This window comes from Daldinia childiae (assembly GCF_008694065.1).
Source record: "Daldinia childiae strain JS-1345 chromosome Unknown Scaffold4, whole genome shotgun sequence".
Taxonomy (NCBI): domain Eukaryota; kingdom Fungi; phylum Ascomycota; class Sordariomycetes; order Xylariales; family Hypoxylaceae; genus Daldinia; species Daldinia childiae.
The window spans coordinates 1,809,597-1,822,214 of NW_022984645.1; the positions used below are offsets into that span (position 1 = coordinate 1,809,597).

A 12,618-nucleotide genomic window follows, 5' to 3' on the forward strand; every position below is an offset into this window, starting at 1 on the left:
CTACGATTACAGCAGAATATGTCTATAAGACAATTCCCTAAAATAGCAAGGCTCCCATTCTTTGGCTCCCTATACCAGTCGGCCATTAATGCCACCCAGGCACACGATGACGGTCAAGCTTTGCTCGAAGATGATGCGTTAAGTATTCCACTTGAGAGCAATGAGCCAGCCTCTGACTCAGCTTCACGACAACCAAGATTAGTAGCAAGAAGCTATCGTCCCGCCGCTTCGTGGCAAAATAAGTCATGTCAATACGTGATTTTCTTGGCGATATTAGCTGGCCTGTTGCTGGCGGTATTGCTGCCTCGCCGTCGTACCACTTATATACCTCGAGTTGACGGCCTACTACCCTGTGGTAGTTCAAGGTATTCGATTAATGAAGTGAGTTTAAGGCACACCCCTATCAAGTCCCGAGAAGCCACTTCTAAATCAACAAGCATACGTGCTATCGTGGTAATTTTCTTTGTCCGGTTGTCGACAAGAAACGCACATTGCAGTGTGGTAACGATTGCTATCTGCCTCACCTATTCTCGTAAGTCATTTGCCGTATATATGTGGTAAGCTTACTTACAACTCCAAGTTGTGACAATGGGAACCTAATATCATTACCGGAACCTGACTTGGACGAAAAGTTGCCATCTAAAGACGCCGGTCGGGAATTGTGTACATCCAGCTATCTCCACTTAAGCGATCCTCCATATGATAATTACTTCGCAGCCGATTGTAGCAGTGCAAGTCAAGTCGTTGTGACAAGCCCATTACCTGGTAACAATCTCAAGATTATCGGACCTAGACTTCTAGTAAGAACTGCGGCCTTATTATTTCCTTAATTACCACACGACGGTTGAGACTGATGTGTATCAGATCGCTTGGCCAGCCGGTAATAGCGGGATCGTGTTATATTTCTCACCACAAAGTGGCGTCAATGGAACACTCGGTATAGAGCTTGAAAATCTTGCTGGCGTAAATCGTACATTAAACCCGCTTATTGGCGGAATAAGCGGTATTATGTCTCTTAACTCATCTGCTACCCTTAACTTGGCTATTCTAGGAAGTATTAGAACGATACGGGAATTTGTCGAAGGACCAAGCATTCTTTCACCTAAGATACAAGATGCAATCGCGATTCAAACATTGCCCGATGGGGGTGTCCAGCTCAATCGCGTATGGCTCGACGGAACAACGGAGACATTTCTCACAATACACAACCTCAATAGTACTTCTATCCCCGTCAAAGACGGCCATCCTCGCCTTACAAGTGGTTCTTATGCCTTCAATGCCTGGAGCAGCTATCCACAACTTGACCAACTCGGGACCACTAGGGTCATCAATCCCGCCTCTAAATCTATCATATCGCAGAATCAGGAGGACGTAGAATCGCTCGCGTTTTTATCATACCGCTCCAAGATTTTAGCTGGAGCTTGGCGGTTCCTTACCTATTTCGGACGCGACAGTCTCGTATCACTTCTTCTACTCAAACCTATACTTAGTGAGGGTGACGGGAGCGCAATTGAGGCTATTCTCGAGGCAGCCATTGAGCGAATTAACTCGGAAGATGGCAGCGTCTGTCACGAAGAAACCATTGGTGACTACGCATCGTACTTGAACGCCCAGCAGGGGATAAACAGCGCAGATCCCTTGTGCGACTATAAGATGGTTGACACTGACTTCTTTTTCCTGATTGCAATTGACGAGTATTTTGTCAAGTCTGCCGTTGGAAGAACTCGCCGCGATCTGTTCTTCTCTAGGAATGCGACCATCCTTTCCGCAAACCGTGGGCTTGCATATAGAGATCTTGTTTTGGCTACCGCGGAAAAGATCATGAAACACACCGCTAACTTTGAAAAATCTCCCGTAAAAGAGAACCTTATACATATCAATAAGGGACAAACGGTAGGACAATGGCGTGACAGCCCTAACGGTTTAGGCGGAGGCCGTATACCATACGACGTGAATACGGCTTTAGCTCCGGCAGCACTCAAGTCCATCGCCTCGTTATCTGACAATGGATTCTTCCCTTCACATTCAGACTGGAATGCGGTTGCTCATAAGCGTGCCGCTATCTGGGAAGATAATACCCTTTCTTTCTTCCAAGTCAATATTACGGCAGAAAAAGCCCGAGGTCTTGTTGAGCGCTATATCGACGAGGAAAGGTTCCCAGGCAAGGTCAATTCGTCAGACTTGAACTCGCCAGTTATATTCCACGGTTTAGCTCTCACCGGTGATGGACAATCGATTATTCAAGTGATGAATACAGATGACTGCTTCCGCCTTTTTCTTCTTAATGGTACTGACCAAGTCCAGGTCTCCACCTTCCTCTCTCAAGTAACAGATAATATCCTGCGCCAATTCCCCCTGGGTCTTTCTACAAGTGTCGGAATAGTCGTCGCAAATCCTGCTTACGGTGATGGATCCGTGAACGTGAAAGAATTTACAGAAAGTGCGTATCACGGTACAGTGGTCTGGGGTTGGCAACTTGCGATGATGGCTGCAGGGTTGGAGAGACAGCTTGGGCGATGCGAGGACGAGGAGTTGGCGTATTGCGAGGACACGAAATTGCACGGGCGTGTGCTCAAGGCGTATAACCACGTATGGGATCTAATCGACGCCAATCGTAAGCGCCTAAGCAATGAGGTCTGGAGTTGGGTCTACAAGGACGACGACTTTCATTACACACCTTTAGGTGCTCTACCGCCCCCTGACGGGCAAAGCCCAGTTGGTCCGTGAGATATTGCTGAGAATTTCGAGGAAAGCAGCTAACGCGTTTGATAGAGAGTGATATTCGACAACTTTGGAGTCTGGCCTTCTTGGCAATGAAGAGAAATGAATTGTATAGTTCCTCCTGAGCACGAAACCACGAACTTTATGCAGCATCAAGGATGCTGTAAATGAGGCTCGACATGGTATAGCATCTATTCCTTGTCCCTCTTGCGGTGAGTATGCCATCCCGACAACCAGGAGAAGTAGGCATCCGGGCCTCATGTATTATCATGCCTAGCATAAATTACATCTCATTTCATAAACGAAGAACAACTGCATGGAGGTGGAGCTCTACCGAGTTTCCGGACCCTGTGATCTAACTAATCGATATATTATAGGATGATAACGTTGTTTAAAGGTCAACAACTTTGAGGCGTGTACGAGGCAAGATTTTAAGGTATTATAATTGCACAATTTTGGAAGCGAGAGTAATGCAGGGGTTTCTGTTGTATGTACCTGCAGGTTTAATAATTTGTTCTTATTATGCTGACCACCAACTACATAGGTAGGCTGGACCCCAATACCACCTACGACCTGGTATCGTCTAAAATCTTCAATCTTTTCTTAATTTACCCCTCGGGACATAAACAGGTTGCATATGTTTCAGTTACGGAGATGAGTAATTGCATCTAGGATAATAATCTCATCTCACTAGTATATCACATGCCCTCGTCTTGACAGATGACACTTAAAGTCATTATTTATTGTTTCAAGTTGTACTATTTTGGGTCGGCAAATTTAGTTGTCTGCGGGCCGGCCTATTGTCTTTAATTTTTTTCCCCGCTGACTGCCGCCAGGCTGTCTCAACATTATCAAGCCAACGAAGCCGGGGAGAAACGAAAAAAAAAAAAAAAAGAAAAAGAAACCCCCCGATGGATTACATACATACCTCTTACCTAGCAGGTACCTATCTTGAAGACACGCTACATAATACGTAGATAGGTACCTACAGGTATATATCCATCTTCTTACCTCTATATGTAGATACGGTGTTACATCACCCACATTGGTACGTTGTTTTGAACACTGCGTATTTCTGGAATAAGGCTGAGGCGTCTGCTCCGCGAACCATTCTTCTTTAGCATTTCCATCCTTTCTTCCCCGCTGCAATTCTGCGCAGTCTATGCTGCTCTTGTGATCATTAGCTAATCTTATATACATGTACATAGCCCCAAGTCGAAATGGTATTATCCAGCCTGAACTCACTAGAGAGACGCCCCTCCTTTCCCTGGCTCGCTAAACTATTGCAGATACTTTTGGATTCTTAGTTTGACGTTGATACACATTATCACAGCAATTATACATGAACGGACATGGGACCTACATTTTAGTTTCCTGGCGGACAATGTCGTCTTGCCCCCAGCAATATTGGCCCTCAGCTGATCCCGCCATAACACCACGGTTGTTGAAAGCCGGCTCGTCGCCGAGTGAGAATTAACCCATCCACTCTCGAAATGGATTCCCCATTTTTCCACTGCCAGGATAGGTATCTACCACACCTCCCCCAAGGAGTATAAGTATAGATATAAGTGGGGATTGTACTCTTCTCTCTTATACCTACCTAGGTACGCTTACTGCTAGGCCCTCGAAGGGGTCTTGTACTTCTGTTGCCTACCCGTCTCATCGCCCGCCTCTCTATGTATGCATTGCAGTCTCTACTGCATATGTTCAGACGAATTGGTTCGACATGTAGGTCTTGGCCGCATCTATACATACTCCCGTTGATCGTTAACAATTTGTCAAGTATAATTCCTTCGGGGTCGGAAGTCGTAGTTAAGCTTGGGGTACTCTCACCATGGTAGAACCCATTCCTCATAAATAAGGACCCTCACCATCCTGTTTTTGGGAGTTCTAACCTGCTTGACTCTAACTTCAAAGACAGACAATTTCATATTTTCAAAGTCCAATTCCTATACCAACGACATCCGACCTATTCCACGCTATAAGACCCGCCGAATTCCTTTCTCCAAGATCCTTATAATTCTTCGTCTTCGATCTTTAGCATAGTGTTATCATATATTCAAGTCAAACTATTATCATTATGTCGAATACACCTTCGTCCATCGGAATCAACCTTGACGGTTGTTCATCTGGCCCGTAAGTCAATTCTCCCAAATAATAATGGCAAGCCCACCACTAACCTCGAATTCGCTTAGGCACGGGCCGTTAACTGGATCTCCTCGGGAGAGAGATAGCATGCGGGACCAACGTCTTGCTATGACGCAGCAACCAGGAACAGACAGCTTTACCGACCGTTACCTCAGCGGTAGAGCTGGTTCTCATGACCACGAAGCAACTATGAGAGAAAAGCTTGCGGACCTAACACCCCGACTCCCTTCGACCACAACGAACGGATCAACTAGCGGCAGTGGCAATTCCACGTAGCTGCCTTTATACTACGATACAACTTCACGACTATTATGTACAATACTGTTCATCTGGCAGAAGCATGCCAAAGGTGGATGTGATACCATTTTACTACCATATGAGATTACTTGAGCGGCGGAATAATCACCGGACTATCCCTTATAATGTATTTTCTTTACTTTTGTTTTAATAATTAGAGGTGGGGTTCTCTTATCTCTCTACTTTTTTTACTCACGAAGGAAGGATTTCGGGTTTCTTGTTGGCAGGGCGGGGTTCGAACGACTTCATGTACAACACGAAAAATTTCATTTACAACATTTATGCCTAGGTAGATTTCGAGCATGGGACATTTCACGTCTTGCTTTTCTACTCATGTAACATTATACCCTTTATCTCGTTTTCTGGATACTATGTACTGGTAGGAAGTTCTAGCAGGGTGTTGGGTTTCCTTATTCCAGAAGATTCATTAATAAAAGTTTTGCTTTTGTCCCTTCCAGGTACAACATGACGCAAGGTGCAGTATATGGCGCAGTCATCGATATACATGCCGTAGAAACAGTGCCATAGCCCATATGTGTAATCCTTACACCCTGTCTCCCACGTGCGGCAACAAAGTTAATCTACCTTTCTCCCCATAGATCAGCGATCCGCAGTCCTGCCCAGAAGCTTAGGTCAGGGGTTTGCGGCTCAAACCCGACTTGGCAGTACCTAATTGTACATTTGGCCGTCCAATCGGGCAGTCCGTCAACCAGTACGACAGCAAGCAGGCTACCATAGGTACCTAAGGTAGATACCAAGGTAGGTAGCGAGTCAATCTACCGGAAGCTTAGCTTCCCGTCATCGGTACACAGCTTCATAACGTCTTTAGAGGTACACGACTTTACTTATGCTAAAGGATAGTAAAAAGAGACATGTTAGAGACATGCTTCTTGTAAGACTCAACCCAAGAGCTAAAAATACTGTCGCCGGTGCTATCATTCTAACTAGGTACCTATTTACATTGGATTATTAATACCCTATGAGTTTCCATCTTGTCCTATTGCAAATGATAGGAAACCAACCAGCGGCATTTGTTGACCTTCCTATCTTGTCCTTTTCTGTAAGTATGGTGGTCGTTGTTTCATCGCACATACATCACTGCCGCGTCCGAGGTGAGCTGTTTTTAAAGCACGCTGATAAACTGACAACTATGTATGTTCTCTATGCCTATTGGACCAGACCAAGGGAGCTGGGGGAGTTTCAGCGCGCGTCGGTTGTGCAATGGTTGCTACCCTACAACACGATAGTGTCTAGCCCTAAGTACCATGCGTTAAACCGCACCAACAGCCTCTTTGCCAAGTCTCGAGAGCACGAGCTAGACGAATAGATGTTACCTCGTGTCCCTGGCAGCTTTGAGATATGACGGATTGGCAACATGCCAGATGGAATCCCTGTTACCTTTGCATCATTTCGGCACGTTTATGCACGACTTACTGGGATAATTTACTGGGTTAGCACGTGGCTTATAAGATCGTCTTGGGTGTTGCCAATGATAGTGGGTTATTCGAATGTCTCTAAAAATCCCATCCAAGAGCTGAATACTACCCACACCACGCCTTCATCTACATACACATACATAACAATGCCACGCGCCCACCCCTCGTGCAGCAGCGATCAATCCTTTCTTTTTTCAGAAGCATAGCATGTCGCGTCATAAAATTTATCGGATTTATACTGTGTTTTCTTCTTCCAGAAGGTGTCACTAAAGCTAAGCCAGGCCGACCAACCCCTTGGCGCTTAACTGTGCCTCTATTACATACATGAAGAACAGGTCTGTACAGGGGTCCATCTGACAAGAACGTGTCACTGTATAACACGTTCATGTCTTTTCCGGGCCAGCTTCAATTGCCGTACGGAAGGCGTCCCTGCTAATGTACCTTAGAGGTAGGTATGCTGGTATGTAAAATAATCCTACCCAAAGTACCTATTCTACCGGTATATCATAATACTCCACGATTCTTATTCGTATAACTATGGGTACTATAGTTTCGACACCAAGGCCTCGGATTAGCCACTCAATCATTTACCCTTTGGATACGTATTTCATATGTACATCCACCTTTTTTTTATAGATCCGAGTCCCGATCAACGGGACAAATCTCAGGGGAAATAATGTCTTTGATCCCTGCGCCACGTGGTGACGATGGAAATATCCGAGCGGTAGCAAGGATAGCCTAGTTCATCGCGTCGCCCTACAAAACAGAGGCATATATGCGGTTCAATGCCTGGTACATATTACCTACCTACCTATTTACATGCATATGACACATGGTACCATGTACGGTTATCAAGCAAGTTTGAGACACTTATGATTAGTTGAGATTTCACAGCTTATTACGAAATATCAAGAAGTTTCGAAATATCTTAGTCTTAACCGGTGGCATATTATCGGCGCCGGCACAGCAGATGGCCAAGCCCAATTGCTTGGAGAATTGGAATATTCCAACGCTCGAACAGGCACTGCTACGGTTGACCAGACAGGATACTGTGCCAAAATGAAAAAAATATAAAAATTAAACCTAAACAGGTAGTTAAACACAGATTTATCCAATTAACTTAGTATTTTACCTTTTAAAATAGAAAAATGCCTATACTACTTAAATATATATCTTATTATTTTATATATAATATATATAATTGTATTTAAAAATTTTATATTTATATTTATATTTATATAAATTTAAAAATAGTTTTATAAATATTAGTTTTAAAATAACATAATATATATTATTTAATAGCTTAAATTAATACGAAAATTATGATATTAATTATAGTATTATATAATACGAATTAAGTAATATATATATAATTTACCTAATAATATTATGTTAAAAATTATTTTAATAAAAAATATTACGTATTTATTTATAAAATAATATAATTTAATTATATTTTACTTTTATAAAAACTTAAATAATATATAATTTAAATTATTAAATAATATATACTTTAAATTATTATTTTTACATTAATTATAATTATTTATTAATAATAATTATATTATTTAAAATTAAATAATAATAAAGTTATTTAAATTTATATATATTTATTTAAGGTTTTTTAATAAAATTGGAAAAATTACATATAATATATAAAAAATTAATCTTTTTATTAATATTTTATACTTTATATATATATTTATATGTAAAAATATTTATTAATTATATTTAATTAAATAACTTTATTTAACGTTACATTACATATATAATTATTTTTAAAATAATTACGTAATATTTTTTATTAAAATAATTTTTAATATAATATTATTAAGTAAGTTATATACATATTATTTAATTTGTATTATATAATATTATAATTAATATTATAATTTTTATATTAATTTAAATTATTTAATAATATATATTATATTATTTTAAAACTAATATTTATAAAATTATCTTTAAATTTATATATATATAAATATAGGTATATAGGTTTATTTTTAATTAATTAAATATTTATATTATAAAAATAACCGTATAAAGCTTAAAAATATATTTTAAATTGTAATCCGTAACTTTTTACCAATTTTAGTTTAATACGCGATCTTTTTTTTCATTTTGGCATAGTACCCCGTTTGGTCAACCGTAACTGCCTCCCCCACTAACACAACCCTCATCTTTAGGAGGTACAATTAGAATACCATTCACCCCAAATCTTTGCCGTTTTCGATACCGATGCCGAAGATAAAGGATTATTAGGTTGCTCCTGCCGCCCGGTACCATTTAATCTTCTATTCTACTTCAATCCCGTACCTTCCCCGGTCCCACCCATTTCCCCGGCCGCTTATCGGAAGCCCGGGGAATAAGACGACCAAGCAAATCTATTTCCTTTTTTCTTTCTTTTTGCTTTTAAATTTTTTTTTTTACACTTCTCTTCTTTTTTTCTAGCGACTTCTTGCGTCTCCATTTAAATCTCTTCGGCTGCCTATTCATCAGCACGTTCGGGCCCAGAAATATGCTTGACTCGGATCCTGTCGTGCATGTACATTACATACCTAATCTAATGCATAGACTTGCTGCACCACAGACCTTACATATCGCCCAAGTGACTTAACGACGCCCCTGCCGTGCTGCCTATGTCCTCAACGTTACATACCGAGGTGCTTACCGCCACATCTCTTCGCATCTTACGTATATTTCCAGAATAGCGTATCAACCCCCACAATACGTACCCTACCGCAACCATCCTCCGTCCCTATTGCAGTGGGCGACTTGATACATAATCCTACGCGGCATTGTGAACGGGGAAATCCTAGCAACTCTTAAAGATACCAAGGTTATCAGTGGATCCTGGCGCTGACTGTTATCTTGGAGCAATCTTGGGTAAGACCTATGTATCTCTCCGGAGCCGCGTCAGTCTTACGGCCTCTCAGGACTAGTCATCCCACCACGTCATAGGATATGCTGAACGCATGGCACGTCGCGAGGGGAGTTCGATTACGAATAACGGCTAAATCTGTTACTACCTAAGCTACATAATATAAACGGATAGACTAAGCACCTTGTTAATATGAGCAAACTGTTGTCCCGAAGCACATCTAGCCGTCTTACTGTAGACTTGAAAAGAATGTTTATGAGGTGAGAAGTAAGAAGTTTATAGTGTGGATTTGACGAGAGTTATTCAAGTGGATTATACGAGTAATGACTAGTTCTAGTTCGAAGACGATAGAAGCACAACCTAGGAGTAGCCAAGATTCCGGTAAATGTTAGTATGTATTGTCGTATCTCTTATGAAATAATATACTATACTCAACGAGTACTCGTCTGATATAATCTTGGATATAAACTTAAGTCTTGGTTACTGACAGATATGTATGTAGATTTATAACTTGTAGAGGTTACAGTACTAAGTCATCTCTTATTAGAGAGAGCGAGAAACGCTCATCGCCCACCAAATTAATATGTAAATTAATATTTAACCCGTAGCTCTTTAAAGCTTACTATAAGCAGAAGTACTATATCACGATGAGTCTGTACTCGTATTTGTTGATTTGCAACTACCTAGGCTACAGGTTGTCTCGATTCTACTTAAGGGGAAGACATGTATATTCTATATTCGCTATTAATGACTTTTCTTTCCCTATTGTGGGCGTATATTAGAGACTAAGGTCAGATATCGAATTTAAGCCACTGGTATTCTTTGGATTGAATTATCACATTTGGTCTGTAGCTTTTTAAATATGTTATATATCTGGCTCGGGGTATGCCACTTTCATTTTCAAAGGATAAGGTAGTAAAGCTATGTGGAGCGCATCTTCACCTCGCTATGAAAATAACTTGCATTATCTATTCTTATGAAAAACCCATTGAATTACTTATATTTTAGAATCATTTATACTCATATGCAATGTATTGAAGTTTATTCTAGCTATCTATTTTAACCTCAATTGTATTTAAATAGCCAGCTCCCCCCTATTCGACGGCCAAGCAGGATATTTGATGGCTCTTGTAATTATAGTAATAATGGAACTTATTAGACATTCCTAGTTGGGAGACATAGATAGTCTGGTAGTTATACGATGCTTTCTACATATGCTCCTTTCTTTCACAAGCTCCCGGATCTCACTAAGAATGCCTTGTAAGTTTCGTGGCAGAATGCCCAGTAGAGGCTTCAACACTCATCACTTGGCAATGCAGCGAAGAACGTAAGAAGTTGAGTTCGTACCACCATAAGCATCCGGACACCACCTTTAGAGCATCGTAGAAGAGCCTCAGCTTAACAGTTCCCTGCGCTACGGCTATATTTAGCTTCTTAAACTTATACCAAATGCTAAATTCATGGCGTCGATCATGTGTCTTAATATACTGCAAACTAGTGATAGATATCAATACGAACCTCTTAAATTGAATTCTTAGAAATAGAAAAGGGGCTTCTGTGAAGAATATAAGATGTAACTTAACGGGTTCTAATTGGCTAATATTCTGGGCTTTTATGTAGAGGATCTCGTTATTAACGCAGGACATGCCGAACTATCCAGGTACCTAATATTCGTAACCAATATCAGAGTCCCTATAGCTCCCCAATCTACCCAATCTACCCGAAACACCTCTAGGTATTAATCTAAGCTAGCTCTAGAACCACCCGTCCGGATCGCTGATTACCATTCCCATGCCCTGCTACCTTACCATACCGTGGTACCTACCTCCTTATAAGGCTGAATGTAAGATATAATTAGGTCCGTGTTCGTACGTTGCTACGATACGCATGTAAGTCGTGTAAGTCAAGTACCTAAGGTAGGTACCTAATGTATATACGTGTATCCGCGTCTAGAAGACCACACAGATTATATTAATATAGCTAGCCCTATACACAACAGCTGCATGATAATTATATTGCCTTCTCTACCACCTACATAAGTACCTTGAATAGACATGTAACTGCAGCCGGAACCCTTGTGCGCCGGTATGTCGCTACCACCATATCGGGTCGTATATGCCGTGCGCCACACCACGTTTACGGTGGACTATTAGTCCAACTGTGCCAAAATCAAGAAAGTCGGTTGTATTATATTTAATAAGGTAATAGTAACATTAGGACTATAGTATAAGCTCGGCTATTTCTACTATATACACAATTTATATGGTAATATATATTTTTTATATGAAATAACTTTATAAATATACGTTTAAATTATTTAAAAATAGTATTAATATTTTCATTAAAAAAAAACAAAAATTTCAACCTAAGTTTTATATAATTCAACCTTAAATTTGTAAAGATATTAGAAAATATAAGCATTATTAAATATATTACGAGTTATTTTTCCTTTTCTTATAAACTAAAAATAGTAACTAATTAAATTTAACACTTACTTTAATTTTAAATATAACTATTTTATATAAATACGTATTTACCATAGGTATAATTATAGGATATAACTTATATATTACAATAATTTCGCAAATATACTATTTTAAGATTTATAATTGGTATTATTTTATAGCTTTAATTAATGCGAAAATAATAGTTTTAATTGTATTATTATAAGTTTTTAAACTGGCATGTTGTATTAATATTAAATAAATGTTATGCGAAAAAAATAATAAACCTTTTAAAACTAGCACGTGATACCCTTTAAGACCACCACTTTGAAAAAATATTTATAACAATAAATAAATTATTTAATATATATTTTATAAACATACAAATTAAACTATTATTTTTACATTAATTAAAGCTATAAAACGATATTAGTTATAATTTTTAAAATAAAATATTTATAAAATTATTTTGGTATAAAAATTGTATTATATGTATACCTATAATAAAAATAATAATAAATATTATATTTTAGGTATTTTAAGATACTGTGCACTTAGCGTTGTTTATTAAATTACCCTTTTTGGATAGCTCCTATCCATTTTCTTGATTTTGGCATAGTTGGACTAATAGTCCACCGTAACGTTTCTGCATATCCACGGGTGCGGGTTCGGGTTTGGGTTCGGGCGG

General features: G+C 39.4%; 1 protein-coding gene across 1 annotated transcript; it reads left to right on the plus strand.

Moving 5' to 3' along the window:
• Nucleotides 1-1,008: 1,008 nt before the first annotated feature.
• Nucleotides 1,009-2,727, plus strand: GL218_04810 (glycogen debranching enzyme; the record flags this gene model as incomplete). The annotated part of the gene is made up of 1 exon (XM_033581435.1): nucleotides 1,009-2,727. One exon carries the CDS (start codon nucleotides 1,009-1,011, stop codon nucleotides 2,725-2,727), a length of 1,719 nt encoding a protein of 572 aa, XP_033435545.1.
• Nucleotides 2,728-12,618: the final 9,891 nt, after the last annotated feature.